General features: G+C 39.0%; 1 protein-coding gene and 1 pseudogene across 2 annotated transcripts; both read right to left on the bottom strand.

Moving 5' to 3' along the window:
- Positions 1–2,698: 2,698 nt before the first annotated feature.
- Positions 2,699–11,464, bottom strand: MCTS1 (MCTS1 re-initiation and release factor). 2 transcript variants are annotated; one of them, XM_059050082.2, is made up of 6 exons: positions 11,270–11,464; positions 9,942–10,094; positions 9,313–9,410; positions 6,190–6,323; positions 3,892–3,959; positions 2,699–2,908 (listed from the first exon to the last, which is right to left on the bottom strand). In XM_059050082.2, the coding sequence occupies exons 1-6, from the start codon at positions 11,278–11,280 to the stop codon at positions 2,827–2,829; spliced, it is 546 nt and encodes a 181-aa protein (XP_058906065.1). In that variant the 5' UTR covers positions 11,281–11,464; the 3' UTR covers positions 2,699–2,826. The 2 variants fall into 2 exon arrangements, with proteins under 2 accessions (XP_058906065.1, XP_058906064.1); XM_059050081.2 differs by lacking the exon at positions 11,270–11,464 and adding an exon at positions 10,652–10,873.
- A 9,984-nt stretch (positions 11,465–21,448) lies between these two features.
- Positions 21,449–21,819, bottom strand: LOC131747986 (large ribosomal subunit protein P1 pseudogene; annotated as a pseudogene).

A 21,819-nucleotide genomic window follows, 5' to 3' on the forward strand; every position in this document is an offset into this window, starting at 1 on the left:
CACAGATGATGTTGAATATTTTAAAAGTGTTCCCCACACCCACCATAACAGTGGTTAGAAACATGGATAAATTATTTCTGAAACCACACAATTAAAACTTCTCTAATATATGTGTGTGCTTTGTTTTTCATTGCTAACACTCCATAGGCAATTTTGGTCAATTAACATTATCTTAGTACCAAAAATAAAGGTTCAAAGTTTGGTTTTGACATAAATGACTTATTTTCTTTTTAAGCATATAAGGAGCTATAGACCTCGAATAGGCTGCCTCTTCCCCAAATGGGGAAACATCTGAATTTGAAACTAGTAAGTCAGCATAAAATGAGACTATGTGTTGAAGAAATCTACCCTGAAAGATCATTTATAATTGTGCTACTGATGAGATTATTTACACTTTTATCCACCAGGAATAAATAATAAAATATAAAAATATAGTAAGTTGTAGAATATAACCGTCATAACAAAGAAAAATATTCTACATAGAACTTAAAAAGGATATAGGAAGAAAAGTATCAGGGCACCTCTACAGGCTAGGAAAGAAAGATTTTGGCAGACATAAGCATTCTAATTAATGATGATGATGGAAGAATGCTCCAAGCCTTACCCCAGCCCAGATGAAATACTCCCCCAAATTATCAACCTTCCTTTACTCTTATCCATCTTCACCAAGAAACTTCCTGTTTACTAACGTTTACCCTAAGCAGACTTATCACTATAAATTAATACATTTACATTCTAACGTGGGAATCTCCAAGTCTTATAGGTTTTGTTACTGGAAAATAGTTTCTCAGTCTGAGTCAGACCCTGGATCTATACCCTTCACCCATGTTATATCTTGGGAGGCCCAGCTGCAACAGCCAGGCAAATGGTGTCTCTCTTTTTACTATCCACCCTCACCTTTCTCACCAACTTCTAACCATAACACAGGTCACCACAATCTTGTAAATGTCTGTATCCATCTGAAAAATAAAATCACATGTCATATATTTGTAAACAACCAAATGAAGATGGCTGAAACACAGTATTGGGTTGGCCAAAAAGTTCGTTCGGGTTTTTCTGTAACAAACTTTTTTCCAAACAAATTTTTGGCCAACCCAATATAACATCAATGTTATTAGGAAGAAAGACCTGTTATCACTGTATAAATTCATAACTGCTGTTTAATTCTCAAAACAGCTTACTGTTCTTACTGAAGTAGGTCCATGATCTTCATATGCCACTTATGATAGGATACACATTCTTTGGGGAATACAGTGGAGACTCAAATCTGGAAGTTCTGGGCATCTGCGTAGTATGATTCAAGAGAGGGCATTAAATAAATTGAGCTGGAATCTGATCAAGCCGATCTGTTTACAGGCTATACAGGGAGTATAAAAACAAGTTAAATTACTTTACAGTGATACAATCAACAAAATCCAGAATGTGGGAAGAAATGCTATATGACAAAACAACTAGATTTCTTACATAATTAATTTAAAGGGAAAATGGAGGAGGAACTTAGAGATTAAAACAGACAAATAACAACCAAATGCAATATATGGACCTTGTCAGATACCAATTTCAAGCAAACCAATGGTTAAAAAAATAAAAAGAGAAACAACTGGGTCCATCTGTCACATAATTGAACACAGTTCAGATATTTGACCTTATTAAGAAATAGCTGGGACTTCCCTGGTGGTCCAGTGGTTAAGAATCTGCCTTCCAATGCAGAACATGGGTTCGATCCCTGGTTGGGAACTAAGATCCCACATGCCGCGGAGCAACTAAGCCCACATGCTGCAACTACTGAGCACGCAAGCCACAACTAGAGAGAAGCCCACGTGCCACAACGAAGTTCCCATGTGCCACAACTAAGACCCGACACAGCCAAAAATAAAAAATATATATTTTTTAAAAAAGAAATAGCTAAATTTTTTAGGTGTGATATATTAACATTTTTTTTTAAAATACATATTTCAAAGACATATTAAAGAAACTGTGGATGAAATGATATATCTGAGATTTGCTTCAAAATAATCAGAGAGTGGGGTGGGAAGGAGTGAGATAGAGATGAAATAATACTGGCCACAAATCGAAGCTGGGTGATGGATACAGAAAAGGTCCATTATACTATTCTACCCATACTTTTCTATACGCTCAGAATTTTCCATAATGAAAAGTTTAAAAACAGCAACAGCAAACAAACAAAAAACATACACAAAAGAGAAGGGGCACTTCTAGGTGCCTTGGGGTAATGGGATAAAAATCTCAGTCTCGGGGCTTCCCTGGTGGCGCAGTGGTTAAGAGTCCGCCTGCCGATGCAGGGGACATGGGTTCGTGCCCTGGTCCGGGAAGATCCCACATGCCGCAGAGCGGCTGGGCCCGTGAGCCATGGCCGCTGAGCCTGAGCATCCAGAGCCTGTGCTCCTCAATGGGAGAGGCCACAACAGTGAGAGGCCCACATTCCGCAGGAAAAAAAAAAAAATCCCAGTCTAGCTTCCAGCCCCATTAAGTAGTCAGATTCTCTGGGGGGGGGTGGTCAGCCATATACTAGCAAGTTCATTTACCAAGTCTTGCCCTTCATCTTACATCATTAGCCTGAGAAAGGACATTAAGTTGTCTGAGTTTGGTTACTTACCAGATACCTTTTAATGTCCAAGTTTGTAACCCAAATTTAACTTGAGTTTAAGAAAAATTAAAATAATTTTTGAAGCTAACATAATTTTAGCATCTGTTGAATTTATTCAGCATAACCACAGAGGTATTGTCTTCATGTTGTCACACACAGACACAAACACAGATACAACACAATATCCATTTTTAGCCCAAGTGCATTCCTTCTGAGGTTCATTTATATGTCTTCATATGCCACAGCCCATCATTTAAATAATGGATATTTTCAATGCCAATTCCTTTGTTGACTTTCTCACTGCAGAAGGAATAAAGCACATAAACATATTGTTAAGTATTTTTATAAGCTTACTCATGGTAAATATAATTCAGGGTGCATTACTATTTTGCAATTATTGAGCCACATGTAGGGAATTTATTTATATTACACTAACATTATCATCTACATTAAACTACATTACTCTGCTGCAGTTCATGTCTCAAAGCGATTCTAGTGATCTAACTAGTGGGTCCACAGAAACAGAGAAATGATGTCACCAAACCAGGAGAACATCAAAGTGTTATAATTAACCCTGAAACAAAATTAATAGGAATATTTTGGTCATGAGTTCCAATGTTTTTAAGTATACTGACTATATTTTGGTAATATATATTTAATATTTCCTTAATATTTTATACCACCATGTTAAAATATAAGATAAATACTGTGTGGTACTAAATTATGTCACTGTTTTTGTTTTTTTTGTTGTTTTGGGGTTTTTTTTGTGGTTTGTGGGCCTCTCCCACTGCAGAGCACAGGCTCCGGACGCGCAGGCTCAGCGGCCATGGCTTAAGGGCCCTGCTGCTCTGCAGCACGTGGGATCCTCCCGGATCCTGGCACGAACCCACGTCCCCTGCATCGGCAGGCGGACTCTCAACCACTGAGCCACCAGGGAAGCCCTATATCACTGTTTTTAAAAACTAGCGGCAAAATATCTTTCCCCACACCTAATCTAAATCATACTAAATTTTAAAAATTCCTAAAATACCACACACATACATATAATACAGCTGTGTTGGCACACAGGTTCTTTTCAGAATGCTAAAGGAAGAATGCAATCCCAGAGACAAAATAGGTTTCAATGGCTTCCTAAGTGTTAGGAAAAATCAGAAATGAGGCTTCTGTGCTTAAATATTTATAAGATGTGGTATGAATGAGAGCAAATTTCGCCTGTAATTCTGATTCTTCCTGCATAGGTTACCTATATCTTAAATGCTAAGGAGGCCTAACAGGAGACTTACATATCTTCTGCAGACATCTTCATGACTCCAACACACAGAGCATGCTGTTTTCCTTCTGCCATGATTGCCTGAAAACACACAGCTAAGAAAACTATTTATCTATCAAAATGCCTTGGAGAGGGGGTGTCACATTACTACTTAAGCCACTGTGAACCCAACTTGCATCTTCGCCTAGTCCATTAACTCCTTGAGGGCAGGGACCTAGCAAAATTTATGGGCAGACTGCAAATACCCAATACAAGCTAAACGAATGAATCTAATAATCATTCTCTGTTTTTAAGTCAAATGTCAATAATACCATAACCTAATGCCAACAAAAGAAGGAGAAGAAAAAGAAGTCATGCAAAAAAGGAGACAAAATTTCTTGCATATAAATATTAAAAATGGAAATAAATATCAATTGTTCTAGTGCTTTAATCACTAAATGGTGGTTTTATATAAAGGACACATTAAAACAATAATTATATCCCCAATCAATCTTTAAGAGCCCAATGTAAGTTGCAATCTATCCAGAACCACCAGAATGTTCTTGGTTATCATTTGAAGTGTCTAGAATGTTAAACACTGCAGTACATATTTTAAAAAGTAAAGGTTCAAAGGTACACAGCCCCTCTCTGTACTAGTTTTGCAACTTTCCAAAAGTCTATAATTATTTCAAAATAAGTGAGAGAGTAGCATGGACATATATACACTACCAAACATAGGGTGGATAGCTAGTGGGAAGCAGCCGCATGGCACAGGGAGATCAGCTAGGTGGTTTGTGACCACCTAGAGGGGTGGGAGGGAGGGAGAGGCAAGAGGGAAGAGATATGGGAACATATGTATATGTGTAACTGATTCACTTTGTTGTAAAGCAGAAACTAACACACCATTGTAAAGCAATTATACTCCAATAAAGATGTTAAAAAAATGAGGTACCAAAAATAATAATAATAAAAATAAAAAATTATTTTAAAAGTAAAGGCTGGGCTTCCCTGGTGGCGCAGTGGTTGAGAATCCACCTGCCGATGCAGGGGACACGGGTTCGTGCCCCGGTCCGGGAAGATCCCACATGCCGCGGAGCGGCTGGGCCCGTGAACCATGGCTGCTGAGCCTGTGTGTCCGGAGCCTGTGCTCCGCAATGGGAGAGGCCACAACAGTGAGAGGCCCGCATACCACCAAAAAAAAAAAAAAAAAAAAAGTAAAGGCTAAGTATTAGGAAAATTTTCCATTTAGGGGAAACCCCAGAACTATAAACTTTAAAAACAGAAAAATCATAAACATAAAAGGGTAACCTGTCCTCACAGAATACTTTTCTCCATTGGTTTTCAAGTCATTCGTTCATTCAATGTTCCACAAATATTTGATAACCTATTATGTGACCAGTATCTATATCAACACAAGCTGTTCCTAAGATATAAATATATTGATACAACTTATACTACCCCTTAGATATAACTGCCACAAGAGAGAACACCCTCCTTTTGAGCACAGGACACACTCTTAAACCCACTCCAATGGCCTTTCTGCTCCAGTGATTTCCCCATTCCCACCAAGTATGGTTCCTTTTCTCAACCTGAGGCAAACGGCCACTTTATCTATGACAAAGGAGAAGATGTCCTCCTGTCCAGGCTAGGTGACAAAAAATTAATCTGGAATATAGCTGAAACAGCACTGTAGAAATGGAAATAATGCAGAATTATTGAGCTTCATCATGAATTGAATAGATTCTTAATGACTATCTGGGACTTTATCGTTTCTCTTTGAGAAAACATGTTCTGGGGCCCAAACAACCAACTTAAAAATGAACTTTAGAATAAAAGTTCATTGGAACTTTAAAATAAAACCACTGGGATTGCCAGTGGTTCCCACTACTCATTTCTAACATTCCACCTGGTGCTTAAGTTCTTTTCCCTTTTGAGTGCTTTTATTCCAGGGTATCTGGGGTAATTCAAACATAAAAGTAGCAAGATGATGTCCAAATAAGTGATCCAATCATATCATATACAACCTCTCTATTAATAATTAAGAGTTTTATACTGTGTCCTGAGTCTGATAACACTGGTCCCTAACTGAGCTGAAATGCAGCTGGGACTCTTTTGTTATTTGTTCTCATTTAACCTCTAAGATGGGACATAATTTAGTCTCAAGAAATAATGTTGCTTCCCACATCTTCAAATGTAGCCAGAAAGGCATGAGATAACAGTAAGAGTAACCTCCAAAAAAGTACATCTAATGTTCTCTGGGATGACAGATCTTTCAGTAATAACAAGAATACAATGAACACATTTTTCAACAGTTAGAGCCTGGGAAGGATACAACAATCGTATCTACTGCAGCAGGGTAAAGTTTAGCTCCAGGAGAAGTTAAGCCTGGACACATGATATTTGCTCCACTGAGTACAAATTTGATGGCTCCTTTATCAACCTGCTGGTGTGGCAGGATAAAAGGATCTAAAAGAAAAGAAATACATTACATAAATTAGTAAGACTAATGACTCAACAGAAAAAGGCAAAAGACATGAACAAATATTTCCCCAAATTACAGTACTCTGTGACACATGCAAAATAAAATTGAAACAACCTCCTTCACTTATCAAATTGGTATATATTTTTAAGAAAAGTATTTCCCAGTACTAGCAAGAGTGTAGGAAAACTGGCATTCCCATATACTGCTAGAAGACTTATAAATGGGTACAAGCTTTCTTTAGGACTACTTGGCAACATGTATCAACAGCCTCGGAAAGGTTCAAACTATGACTCAGTAATTCTACTTCTAGGACTTTATCCTAAGAAAAAAATGAGAGATGTACAATATATTTAGGTAGAAAGATATTCATTATAGCACTAATATTTATATTAGAAATAAACTGGAATCAACCTAAATGTCCAACAATAAAGTAAGAGATAAATGACTTAAAGTATGTCTATAATACCTGTATAATAGGACCATGTTTTGGGAGAATACCCTGGAAAATATTCAAAATATATAAGTGAAAAAAGCAGAATAAAAACTGCCAGAAAGACCAGTGGTTGCAAGAGAGGGGGAGGTGGGAAGGATGAATAGGTGGAGCACAGGGAATTTTTAGGGCAGTGAAACTATTCTGTAAGATACTGTAACAGTGGATACATGACATATGCAATTGACAAAAACCACAGAATGTACAACACAAAGAATGAACCCTAATGTAAACTATGGACTTTTGTTAATTATAATATTGCATCAATATTGGTTCATCGATTTTAACAAATGAAGCATGGCAATGCAGGATATTAATAAGAAAAGAAGGGTGGGAAGGAAGTATATGGGTACTTTCTGTACTTTGTTCATTTTTTCTGTAAATCTAAAACTTCTCTAAAAAAGAAAGTCTATTAATTAAAAAACAAAAACTATATAACAGAGAGCCCAATTTAAAAAGGAAAAAAATATGCATTTACACGTAACACACAGACACACACACAATACAGGAAATAATGGGATGGAAGTACGCTGATATACTAACCATGGTTACCTCTAGGTCATGGGAATGCAAGTGATTTTACTTCCATATTTTACAAATCTCTAGAATGAACACATACTCCTTTTGTAATCTTAAAAAAATTATTTGTGTGTGTGTGTATCTATTAATAATTCATAACCTAACAACTAAAGGATCCCTGAAGGATTTAAAACAATATCTATGGGAAAAACTTTTTAGGCCTCTCAGGGCTCTCTAGGAATAATAACAATAATTGGTAAAATGTATTCACTTTAATGTCTTACCACTAGCCCTCCCACTAGTCAGAAAACAAATAAGTCTTTTTCCTACCAAGACTAGAAATTAAACACAGCTCCAAATTAAACATCTTACTGAAAAAAAGCAAGCTGAATGAATGAATGTGTTTATTACTCAGAAGCCATAATTTGTTTTCTATATCTCCATCCTCATTAATATCTGCCCTTTAATAATAATGATAATGATGATCCTGATCATGGGGATGATGACAAGTAGTAGTAGTGGATGGACACTTACTGAACAATTACTACATCATAATAATGGCTATTCTATATTGAGCACTTACTATGTCCCAGGCATTGTGTTAGGTGCATTACACGTGTGTTACTATCTTATTTAATCCTCACAACCCTGGGAGATGTAACATACAATTGCGTCCACTTTTAAAGATAAGGAAACAAAGCTTAAGTGACTTGACAAAAGTGACATGCATTGGGAATTGAGCCCAGACCTGCCTAACTCCAGGTTCACACTTTTAACCACCATATCATCCTGCTTCTTGCACAAGAATAACTTTAAGATGTTCTAAAAGGTTGGTTCCCAGCAAAATATTATTAAATAGGAACATCTTTTTCTTCCAACTTATTGTGAAAATGCTTAACATATAGAAAAACTGGAAGAATAGTTCAGTGAGCACCTGGACACCACTTAGTTTCAACAATCGTTCATTAGCACTTTGCTATATCTACTTTATCTCTTTCTATTTATACACACACATTTTTTTCCTCTACAATTTGACATTTCAGACACAATGCTTCACCATAAATAAGCACACATGCCAGACACATACTGGTTTGAAAAGCAGAAATTTTACTTCAGAGTTGAAAAACTCTTGTACACTGGGATAGCATCTTCCTTTGGGTTTTCTTTTGTAATGTAATCAATCTAACAACATGCAAATGTGGGTACATAATAAACATTATTTTGTTTCTTAACACCTGACCTTGGCACTCAACTAACAATAACTGGGACTCCATGCTTTCCCTTATACAGAATTACCTCTATGAGGCAAATCTGGATACAAATGTAAAAGAAAATGCTCACAGCACTTATTACAGTTTGTGAATATATATTTGTGTAATTATCTAATTGTTGTCTATTCTCCCAACTAGACTGTTAGCTACCTAGGGACAGGGACCATGTCTACCTTTGCTTCCTATCATATTCTCAGTACCTAGCTCAGTGCCTGGCATAGAGTAAGTTTAAAAAATACTTTTTGGGGCTTCCCTGGTGGCGCAGTGGTTGGGAGTCCGCCTGCTGATGCAGGGGACACGGGTTCGTGCCCGGGTCCAGGAGGATCCCACATGCCGCAGAGCGGCTGGGCCAGTGAGCCATGGCTGCTGGGCCTGCGCGTCTGGAGCCTGTGCTCTGCAACGGGAGAGGCCACGGCGGTGAGAGGCCCGTGTACCGCAAAAAAAAAAAAAAAAAAAAAAAAAAAACCTTTTTGAATTAAGTAATGAATGAATGAATGCTCTTTCTTGGGCTTTCTGGAATGCATAATGAGAGAATCTGCATTTTTCAGATTTACCACAAGATGGGGAGGGGGGAAATTTTTTTAGTTTTATATTCCATATAACCTAGTACTAATAAGTTAACTACCAGAAGTCACTTTCAACTCCTTTTTGTCTTTCCATATGCCCAAATACATATTTTCTAACAAGACTTACATTTGTGAAGTAATCTTAGGGTTGGATAAAAAGGCCCTTCTCTTTGTCTAAAAAACAGTAACTCTCCATTTACTGTAAGGATCTCTATATGTTCATGGCTGTAAGACAAATATCACAAAGTACCAAGTTAGATATTTTCTTTCAAAAATGAATATGACAAACATCCTTTAAATAATGTATAATATGAAGGATGCATATACAGAGATACAGTAAGCTTTTTTAAAAAAGTCAATAAAGATCCAAGCAAAAAAAAACACAAAACACTTTTTTTTAATTCATACCAGTCCAGTAGAGAAAAAGGAAAAATATGACCTGCTACAATTTTATTTCACATTTTATTATTTTAATTTCCTTTTTAGATAATTAATAAATCTCTAAAGCACAAACTGAAATAAATCCAACTCTGAATAAAAACATTTAATTAACTCTTTAAGAAAACAATCAGTACACAAAGCCACATTTTTCACAAACACAGAAGAACACTTGAAAATACAAATATTGATAAGTTTTAGAGTTACTCATTTAGAGTAGATAGTTAATGTGAAGATAATTACATTTATTATGAGTGCAATCTAATCATACAATATTCAGCTTCTCTGAGCTTTACATAGAAAAAAATGAAGACTTACCATCGCACTATTTTGACAGGATCTTTCTTAGGCATGATTTGATTAAGCCATGGTTCAATACCCGGAAATTGTTCTAACAATTGGTTCTTAATACCCTTTATAACTGAGGTTTTCAACTGGATGCAATTGGACACATTTTCTTTTTCATCAAATCTGCCAAATGATTTTTGCAACGAAAAAAAAAGGCATTTCTAAGAAGACATATCAGAATAGCTAAAGGTATTGTTTTAATTAGTCATCTATTTCCAAGCAAATATTTAGACGTCTAAAATAATTATGAAATAAGTTGTTTTTTAAAATACAATTTCCCTTTTATTGTATCCAGCACAAAACCAAAGTCTTAATACAATATTAAAATAAGCTGTCATAAAGTCACAATTAGCTGGGCGGGGGGGAAAGGGGGGAAGGATATGAGGCATATTTCACATTATAATCTGTAATTAGCTACACAAATGCCTCTCTTGGAAAATCTTACTCAACTCTACCCAGGAAGAAACAGATTCCCACCTATAACAAAACCTGTGTAAAAAAACAAAACAAAATGAAAATGCCCTCAAGCACTGAGATACAAAAGACCAACCCAAATATAACACTGAAAATCGGCCCCTCCTAGGCTATGTAATCTGCTGAGATTTTTTTTAAGTGATGATGATGACGGTATTTAACATCCCTATTTATTTTTGCTCAAAATGTCATGCACAAAAACCCACCTTCCTTTGCCCATGATCCCCCTTTCCTTTTTGCGTCTACCAAATCTGAAGGCAAACGCACTAGGTAGGTCCAAAGAATTTTTGTCTTCCTCACACTGAATAGCCTATGGGGCAATCGCTATTTTCAAGACAAGGTTCATCTGGCAGCTAGGCAATAGGTATCACAGTCCGCTAGCTTCCTGTCACCCAGACTCCTTCACTCCCATGACCCAGGAAGTCAAGCCTTCCCTTATTCAGTTCATAACTAGTAACCATAAGGCAGTGAGTGCAGGGCTCTCCTCTCTGCTAAAGAGGATATGTCCCTAAATCACAGTGCAAGGATGTGATTGGCAGAATCCTAAGAACGGAGATAGGACTAGGAAAGGGGGCAAAAGAGAAAGAGGTACGGAGAAAGAAAATGAGGGTGGGAGGACCCAAACCCAACTGAGGATTAGGGACGAAAAGCTTAAAGAAGTGTTACTAGTTGCGAGTTGAGAGAATAGTACTATAGAAAACCTTAGGGAGTAAGGATGGCAGGGGCGGGGGAGAGAGAAAGAGAATCTTTGCTCTCGCCCTCTTCCCCACCCCCAACCCCACCACCTTTGTGAGCAGCCGACGGAGGCCACAGCATGTCCTTACTTCTTGAACATGGTCCAAGGTGAAGGGGGCGACGATAGGGAAGGGCCCGGAATGGGGAATAAATGGAATTAGCAAGGGTCCGGCAGATCCCCTTACACGAGGAAGGCCGGCACTGACAGTCGGAGCTGTTGTCGTTATCCGGAAAGGGAGACAGCCAGCCGCACTTTACGGTTCTCAGAGAAATTTGACTACTTCCGCTCCTCAAAACCGTCGGCTCTTTTGCCGGCCCTTTTTGGTTTACCAATCCCTATCCAGAGCGGGTAGCTGAAAAGGCGGGACTTGAGAAGGAAGAAGAGACAGAGCAATCATTCTAAGAGCAGGAAGAGAAGATGGAGGGGGCGGGGCAATCAATCAAGGCAGTACTTAAGGCCGTTGCGTCACTACGGGTTCCTCAAAGGGTCAAAATTCTTCCGTGTTTCATTGCTACCTATAGTTCTTTTTTAGTGGGAATGGTTTTTGTTCCCTGAGACAACCGAATGGATTGGTGCTTACCGACCAGCTTGAAGCCAAGCAAGCCTCTTGACATCATGTTTATGCACTCGTGGGCTTGCCAAATTTAGCAAATAAAAATATAGGACGCCCTGTACAGGACACTTGGATTTCAGAAAAAACAATGAATACTTTTTTTAGTATAACTATACCTCATCCAATATTTGGGACATACTTATACTAAAAAAAACAAGTACATGCTATCTGAATTGAATTGGGCGTCCTGTATTTTAATCTGGCAACCATATTCACTGGCCACAGTGCGGTGCCCCCAAAGAATTATTCACTAGGTTGCTGTCCCCTGCCTCACCCCCACGGCTATAAGTTGAGCTATAAATATAAAGAGGTACCTTCCCTGAATGATAGAATGGCCTGTAGCTGATTGATACTAGACTAATCCGATTGAAGAGATAACAGTTAAAGAAACACGTTTTACTTACGTGATTTTAAAAAAGAGCAAATCAAGGGTTTTGATCAGCAAAGAAAGCATAGAAAAATGCAAAACCTAAACAGGCACTACCCAGGCGGTGGGATGGGTGTGCACTGATCTGTAAAACAAATACACCAGTCTCTCCAGGGAGCAAATACTCTATATTGGGGAGATGGGCCTTGGCAATGACAGCAAATGGTATTATGTGTTTGAATTGTACTGCTAACTCACCTTGCCTTATTCTATGGTAGCAACAATCTTCTGATTATAATTTAGCTTCCCATGAAGATCTGCCCAGAAAGGACTTGCTATTTTCAAATCATATCCACGTGAACAACTGTCTTTATAAATTAATAAATTGGCATTCTGGTTTATACATCAATTTCTTGAGAACGTCCTTAGCGTGAATCCACATTCCCAGCATCAGTCAACTCTGTGACATTTAAATATTGTTTATGAACATACAAAACTGAAGCCCAGACCCCAAGCTGTGGTTAGTGCTACACTGTTAGGCTTCTTACAAAACAGGAGAACTTTCCTTTGCTGGCAACTCACATCGCCCTGGAAGCCTGCCATGTAACAGTAAATATATTATAACAACTATAAACAGTTATAAATAAGCAGTTGGAGGTAGGAGAAAATAAATATTTTGTATTCAATCTAAACATAACACCTTAGTAATAACAATGTATTCCACTAGCAAAATTTAACTTGATGAACTCCAAAATTAATAATACCTAAATGGACTTCCTAATTTCTTGTGTGTGTGTGTGTGTGTGTGGTACGCGGGCCTCTCACTGTTGTGGCCTCTCCCATTGCGGAGCACAGGCTCCGGACGCACAGGCTCAGTGGCCATGGCTCACAGGCCCAGCTGCTCTGCGGCATGTGGGATCTTCCCAGACCGGAGCACAAACCTATGTCCCTTGCATCGGCGGGCAGATTCTCAACCACTGCACCACCAGGGAACCCCCTTCCTAATTTCTTGAACCTACTAATTTTAGACTTATTAAAAAGTATTATGCTGAGTATTTGCAGTGCTAGAAATAATAGCTAACTTTTAATTCTATAAAAATTATACATAAGGACTTCCCTGTTGGTCCAGTGGTTAAGACTCCACGCTTCCACTGCAGGGGGTGCCAGTTCGATCCCCAGTGGGGGAACTAAGATCCTGCATGCCGCGTGGGGTGGCCAAAAATAATAAGGTTTTAAAAAATAAAAATAAAATTTATACATACTCTAAATTATGACAAATCCCACATGCATGGAATAGATATATAGCTACATGTGCATACATATTTTAATCCACTTTCATACACTCTGATAATCACAGAAACTTAATCTGAATTATGACAAATGCCAAGTTAGGTCATTAGTATCAACGAGGGAGATATTTAGTTCCGTATGTGTACATGAATATCTTTATTCATAACCCATCTACACAGAAACATAAGCAGGGCCCACTTTTCACTGTAATGTGTTTCTGGTTTTGTGTTGTAAACAGGATCATTTTCCCAAGGTTATAATTGGGGGTTTACTCCTGACAGAACTCATCTTCAAATAAATCACTGCTACAACAAACAATATGTCATAAAAGAAGAAATACCTAAAAATAAACCTCTTCCAAAATTGAAATAATGAACTTCATTTATTCATGCAATAGTTATAAAGGACCTTTATGTTTTAGACATATATGCTGTCTATACTAGAATTCATGCGTAGATGTTCTGTGCAATTTATTTTACAAGGGACATCAATGTACATGCAGCACAGGACACAGAAAACCCAAGTCTAGCATACAGTTTACTAAAATAAGTAACCTAGCTATAATAAGCATTAAACGTTTAATGATTGTATTTCCCATCTTAGAATTTGGAAACAATTTTATAGGATCATCCTGACATAAGACTCTAAAATGCTGCCCAAGGAAGTTTACAGTAAGACCTCCTTTTCTTCTTCATAAGCTTCCTTGAGCAATAAGCATGGCACCAAAACCCTTAAGAGTGTCCAGTAAAAAAATGGTTTCTTTAGGAGGTGGACCATAGCTTTGAACACTGGAGGAGGTGCTTTCACTGCAAGAAAGAATTGGGTCACTGCCAGACCCCTACTGGGTCTCTCATCTCTCAGAATCTACAGCCTGTGAAGTCTTCCATTAAGGTCACTTTTCCCACAAACCGCCCTACAGCCTTATACTTCAGAGCCACCTGCAGCCTGACTTTATATCCCCCACAAGGTCAAGACTTACCTAAGAATCACACCACTTCCCCCACCACCAATCACTGTGCAGAGCACAGGTGAGAAAATGCATTGGCCACGGCCTGGATCCTTCCATACAGAGCAATATAAGGAACACCAACCAAAAACAGCATCATCCACCCCTAGTCCCTAATACAGCTAAATGTGGAGAAAGCTGAGAGACCCCTATTTGTCAAAGGACTGTCAGAAGTAACCATCTTGACAAATTTATGATAAGCCAAACTCACTGTGCCTCACTCACATCCCTATTTTCTTTTGTCATCGCCCAATATGTAAGCACCCAGTTCAATCTATTATTATGTGACCTTGGGCAAGTCACTTAAACTCGTGCACTTGTCTTATCGTCTGCAAAATAAAGGCTCTACTTTATGAGGTTGTTATGAGGATTAAATGGGAGAATACAGGCAAAGCATTGTTAAATTATTAGTATTGTTATTATTAAATTACTATTGTTGTTGTTGTTATTCCTCTCTTCTAACCTCATTCCCATATTCCTCTGTGCTTCTTCTCCTGCCACCTGACCTCTCATTTCTACCTTAATTTCCAGGTGCTTCTGCTACACCTCCCTGGAACACAATTCCATGATTAACAAACACTCCTACCCATCCTCCAACTTATCCCTGAATGTCCACTGATATTCCTGGCTTGGAGCTTCCCTTACAGCCCTTTCAAGTGAAAGTGATTTACACCAAGACACTGCATGTACTAGGGAGTTAGGAGGTGATGTGATGCCCTCTTCCAGCCACACTACAACTTCTAGACAATTCCTCCTTCACCCTCAGGTTAAAAAACAAAAAAACAAAAACCCTGATTCTTCTTCCTCCAAGTTTCATACTATCTGGTTACACCTCGACTTCCTCTTTGCTGTCCTCTATTCATTCATTGAAGATCCTGGTTCACAGCTTTTCCTCTCCACCCTAGAGTCGTTAAACACTGCAAGAGAAAAATCACAGTTAAATAAACAGGTACCACCCTGAATTCGTAGGGTGGTACAAGTTCAGTGGACCTTCAATATTCCTGGGGAAATCCTTTCATGTTCTCAGGTCACTCTCTCATTCTCCCCAGTGATTCTTTCAAAGCTTGCCCATTTTCCTCAAAACTCCAACACCTCAACAGCCCCTTCAATCTACCAAATAACTCACCTCTTAAAGATAAGATAGAACTCTCCATATGGGAAACCAACTTCCTACTACCTACTACTACCAAACTAGGAATATATTCAGAGCCATCCTTCCACTGTTAAGATGAGAGAGAGCCCTCTTCCAAGCTAGGTCTAATTCCTCCATCTGTCTTCCAGATCCCTTTCATGTACAGGTCCTCAGTAACCTTACTCAAGCTGTCATTGCCTCTGTCCTATACCTTCAACCTCTCCCTCTCTACTGACTCCTTCCTCTCAGCTCTTTCAGCGGAAATACGTGAATACACCCACATTGTATAACATTCAAGCAACATGGAAGTATAATGACCATAATCATAGCTAGCATCTACTGACCACTTATGCTATGTCAGGCACTGTTGTGAGTGCTTTCATGTATTAGCTTATTTAATTCTCAGAGTGACTTTATGAAATAGATACTATTATTATTTCCATTTTATAGATGAGAAAACAGGAAAAAAGAGGTAAAGTAGCTTGCCCAAGATTACCAAGCTATGAAGTACCAGAATCTGGACTATATATATAAAGTCACTTTGCTATACACCAGAAACTAACACAACATTCTAAATCAACTGTACTTTAATTAAAATTTTTTTAAAAAATCACACACAGGGCTTCCCTGGTGGCGCAGTGGTTAAGAATCCACCTGCCAATGCATGGGAAACGGGTTCAAGACCTGGTCCAGGAAGATCCCACATGCCCCAGAGCAACTAAGCTTGTGCACCACAACTACTGAGCCGGTGTGCCACAACTAGAAGCCACCACAGTGAGAAGCCCGCACACCGTGCAGCAACGAAGACCCAATGCAACCAAAAATAAATAAATTTTTTTAAAAACAAAAAACCAAAACACACACACACACACACACACAGCCATGCTAACCAGCTTCATTTTAAATTCATGATCACTAATCTCAAGTGGGCCCTTAATGCTGCCTGGCAATTATAATATATATTCTTAGACTAGTGCTGTCCAATAGAACTCTCTGCAATGATGGAAATATTCTATAATCTGTGCTCACCAGAACGGTAGCCATTAGCCATTAGCACACGTGGCTACTTATGTTTACATTTAAATAATTAAATTAGATAGACTTTGAAAAACCAGTTCCTTAGCCATATTAAGCACATTTCAAGTACTCAATAGTCACATGTGGCTAGTGGCTAAGTATTGGACAGCTCAGCATAAGTCTTTGCACTGGTTGGTCTTTCTACCTGGAAAGCTCTACCCCAGATCTCCACATGACCAATTCCCTCAGCTCCTTCAGACTTTTGCTCAAATGTTACCTTCTCAATAAGGTATTGCCATAGTCTCTCCATTTAAAAATGCCATCTAGGGACTTCCCTGGTGGTCCAGTGGGTAAGACTCCACTCTCCCAATGCAGGGGGCCCGGGTTTGATCCCTGGTCTGGGAACTAGATCCCCGCATGCATGTAAAGATCCCGCATGCTGCAACAAAAAGCCAGCGTGCCACAACTAAGTCCCGGCACAGCCAAAATAAATAAATAAATATTTTTAAATGCCATCTACCACCCCACCCCTTCCCTTTACTTTCAAAATATATCCAAAATCTGATCACTTCTCACATACCTCCAACACTATGACTCTAGTCAAATTCACTATCATCTGTCACCTTGACTACCGAACTCGTCTCTTACTTATTTTGCTTCTTGCTTTCACTCTTACGCCTGCTGCCTTACAGTCTATTTTTTACACAGCAGGTAGGATGAACCTTTTAATACTTAAGTCAGATCATGTAACTCCCTTGCGCAAAACCCCCAGTGGCTTCCCATCTCAGTTATAATATGATCCAAGGTCCTCATCCTGCCCTGAAGGCTCTACACAATCTGGCCCACATCCACCCCTCCACCTCATCTACTACTACTCTCCCTTTCTCTGCTCCAGCCGCATTGGCTTTCCTGCTATTCCACAAGCATGCCAAGCATGGTCCCTTGCTTCTCAGAGTCTTATTTTTTTTCATTGGTTCTTGGATGAATAGAATTAAATTAATCATAATCTTTGATTCATGGCACATTCTCTTTATTGATACAAGTATGGTTCATTTTTAGTTCATTTTTAAAATAATGTAATAAGTATCCATGAACCTAATAACTAAATCTAACCATATGGCCCTAATCTCATTCCTCTGCCTCCCCCCACCCCCTGGCAAAGAATCATTATCCTGAATCCTGTGTTCATCATTTTGTGGTGCTCCATTTAATACAATTTTATGTCATACATATATATGCACACACATATATATACACATACATATATAGATATGTGTGCCTACATACATGTATGGATATATATATATTTCTTAAAAGTATAATTTTTATTATAATGTATTTTAACTTTATACAGCTGTATGCTATATGTACTCTTTGGGAACCTAATTTTTCCCCCTCCATATTTACTTTTCTAAGATTCACCCATGTATATTTGCATGTTGCTGTGGTTCATTCATCTTGATTCTTGTATAATATTTCATTGTATGAATGACACTTCAAGGCCTTGGCACTTTTGCCCTCTGCCTAGAATGTGCTTCTCTTAGATATCCACATGACTCCCTCCTTCACTTCACTCACGCCATTATTCAAATGCCACCTCATCCTAACACTATCTAAAATAGTGCCCCATTTTACACTCTCTCTTTTACTCTTCCTTACTTTTCCCCATAGCACTTATCACTACTGCGCTGAATATTCTCACTTTGCCTCTCCGGATCCATCCTCCGCCTTTCCACCCTGCTCTGTGCCCTGCAGCAGATCTTTATAATCTGCAATAATAGCCTTTCTTGCCTTCTGGTTTCCCCTTTGGTTTTGCCTGTGAGAGATACCCTCAAGAGACAGGAGGGTGGGAGAGACTGGAGTTGTAGCATTTATTTCCCAGCTCCCTCCCTGCTGTGATTTTCCAGCAGCTGTGACACTCCTGTCCAGTGACTCTCTCCTATTGCCATACTTCTCTCCAGGTTGACTCAGGGCCAAGCTATGGTAATGTCTTCTCATCCCCCTCCCACCTGTGGCTGCTGAATCATTTCTTGTCCTTTCACTTAACATTGTTTACAACTTTGTAAATACTCCTTCATTAAATGCTTATCAATCCTTCTGTTTGAATGCACCTCTCTTTTCTGCCAGTACCCTGAGTGACAGGACTGCCTGACCTTAAAATTATTTTTTTGTTGTTGATTGTCTGTTTCCCCCAGTAGACAGTAAGCTTCAAGAAGGTAGGGGCTTCCCTGGTGGCACAGTGGTTAAGAATCTGCCTTCCAATGCAAGGAACACAGATTCGATCCCTGGTCCGGGAAGATCCCACATGCCACAGAGCAACTAAGCCTGTGGGACACAACTACTGAGCCTGCGCTCTAGAGCCCGTGAGCCACAACTATTGAGCCTGCATGCCACAACTACTGGAGCCCACGTGCCACAACTACTGAAGCCTGCACGCCTAGAGCCCATGCTCCGCAACATGAGAAGCCACCGCAGTGAGAAGCCTGCGCACCACAATGAAGCTACTAGAGAAAAGCCCACGCATGGCAACAAAGACCCAATGAAGCCAAAAATAAAGTAAATTAAAATAAAATAAATTTTATAAAACAGAAGGTAGGGACTTTGGGACTTCCCTGGTGGTGCAGTGGTTAAGAATCTACCTGCCAATGCAGGGGACATGGGTTCGAGCCCTGGTCTGGGAAGATCCCACATGCCGCGGAGCAATTAAGCCTGTGTGCCATAACTACTGAGCCTGTGCTCTAGAGCCTGCGAGCCACAAGTACTGAAGCCCGTGTGCCTAGAGCCTGTGCTCCACAACAAGAGAAGCCACCGCAATGAGAAGCTCACACACCACAACAAAGAGTAGCCCCCACTCACCGCACCTAGAGGAAGCCCACGTGCAGCAATGAAGACCCAACGCAGCCAAAAATAAATAATAAATAAATAATTTTATTTAGAAAACATAAAATAAAAGAAGAAGGTAGGGACTTTGTCTGACTCCCTGCTATATCCCCAAGGCCTAGAATAGGCTGAACTCATAATAAGCATGCAATAAATATTTAAGTGAATTATCAATACATATAATACTGCGTTTTAAATGCTTACACACAAAAAAATTGCTTGCACATACCTCTTTCAAAACAAATGCCATTATTTCTTTAAGCTACATACCTAACAGAATTGCAGAGTTGAGGGTTAAGTGGATATTTAATTTAGTAGATAGCACCAAATTTTCCTCCATTCTCCGATAGAAGGAATCGGGGCTCCATGGAGAAATGGCTGACTCTAGGACTGGGGCATGGAAAATATGAGTTGGGAGCACCATAAAATTTTTTTTAATTATAAAAAACTGAGCAAACATAAAAACAAAAAACTCCTGCAATTATAGAGGTATGGCAAAGGGATATAGGAGCCAACTGAAAGAGCTTCCAATGGCCCAATTTGAAACAATTTGAGCAACAAAATTATCACTGGATTATAATTCAAAGTATAAAATAAATATCAACAAATCCATACTGATATTAATAAATGATTGAATAAATAAATTAAAGGAGAGTACACAAATCTCTTATACAGAAAAATTCTAACTAATTTATGTAGATACTCTCTCAAGCCAGTGGAGCAAAACTGCCCACTCCTTAAGTGTAGGATGTGCATAATGACTTCCTTAAAATCAGTGGAGTTTGGAAAGAGAGAAAGAGAGTAGTGTTGCAGTAGAGAAACAAGCCAAACACTGCCTCAGCCAGGCAATCAAGGTTCACCTCATCAATGATAAATCATCTTGATAGCATGTACCCTTGGTATGATGTATAACTATGGAAAATGCATCAGACAAACTCAAATTGGAGGATATTCTACAAAATATCTGACCGGACTCCTTAGAACTGCCAAGGTAGTCAAAAACAAAGAAGGTCTAAGAAATGGTCACAGCCAAGAGGAGCCTAAAGAGATATGACTAAAGATGATGTGGTGTCCTGGATGGGATCCTGGAGGAGATAAAAGGGGCATTTAGGTAAAAACTAAGGAAATCCGAAGAAAATGTGGACATTAGTTATTAATAGTGTATCGATATTGATTCATTAGTTGTGATAAATGTACCATAGTAATACTAACAATAGGAAAAACTGGGTACAGGGTATATAGGAGCTCTCTGTAATATTCTTATATATTTTCGGTAAATGTAAAACTATCCTAAAAGAGTTTGTTAAATGTTTAAAAAATACCCTATCAGGATGGCTATAATTAGAAAGACAAATAATATTGTGTGTTGGCAAGGATGTGGAGACACTGGAACCCTCACACATTGCTGTGGGAAGATAAAACAGTACAACCTCTTTGGAAAACAGTTTGACAGTTCCATATAATGTTAAATATGGAGTTACCAAATGGTCCAGCCATTCCACTCGTAGGTATCTACCCAAGAAATGAAAACATATGCCCACACAAAAACTTGTACATGAATGTTCATAGCAGCATTATTCATAATAGCTAAAAAGCAGAAACAACACAAATATCCTTCAACTGGTGAAATAAACAAATATGGCTTACCCATACAATGGAATATGATTCAGCCGTAAAAAGGAATGAAGTTCTGATGCATGCTACTACATGGATGAGCCTTGAGAATATTAGGCTAAGTAAAAGAAGCCAATCACAAAAGACCACATATTGTATAGTTCCATTTATATGAAACATCAAGAATAGGCAAATACATAGAGACAGAAAGTAGATTAGTGGTTGCCAGCGTATGGGGAAAGGTGGGAATAGGATGTGTCAGCTAATGAACACAGGATTTCTTTTTTTTTCTTTTTCTTTTTGTCAGCAAAGAGCTCCGCTCTTTATTGAACATGTTACTAAAGAGGTTTAGTCAAAAAGACCAAAGCCCATGTCATCATCAGACTCTTCACATTCTTCTTTCTTTGCTTCTACTTTCCTCAGCTGGGGCAGCAGTGGTGGAGGGGGCAGGACTTCCTGCTGGTGCAAGTCCACCAGCTGCTGGGGCAGGTCCACCAGCCCCCACATTGCAGATGAAGCTCCCAATGTTGACACTGGCCAAAGCCTTTGCAAACAAGCCTGGCCAGAAAGGTTCAACATTTACACCAGCTGCTTTAATGAGGGCATTGATTTTATCCTCCGTGACCCATCACCTCATCGTCATGCAGGATGAGGACGGAGTAGATGCAGGCGAGTTCTAAGATGGAGGCCATGGTGCGGGTGAGTGTTAGGCAGGGACT

Source organism: Kogia breviceps, chromosome X, assembly GCF_026419965.1.
Source record: "Kogia breviceps isolate mKogBre1 chromosome X, mKogBre1 haplotype 1, whole genome shotgun sequence".
NCBI classification, from domain to species: domain Eukaryota; kingdom Metazoa; phylum Chordata; class Mammalia; order Artiodactyla; family Physeteridae; genus Kogia; species Kogia breviceps.

Bases quoted from the DNA above. Each gene is read 5' to 3' on its own strand.
- MCTS1 (XM_059050081.2), bottom strand. The intron at 6,324-9,312 runs GTAAGTCTTGTT...CTTTTCTTTTAG, and splicing joins CCTAAGATTACTTCACAAAT to ATCCTTTTATCCTGCCACAC. The intron at 2,909-3,891 runs GTAAGTCTCCTG...TTCCTTCTGCAG, and splicing joins AAGATGTCTGCAGAAGATAT to TGAGAAAGTCAACAAAGGAA.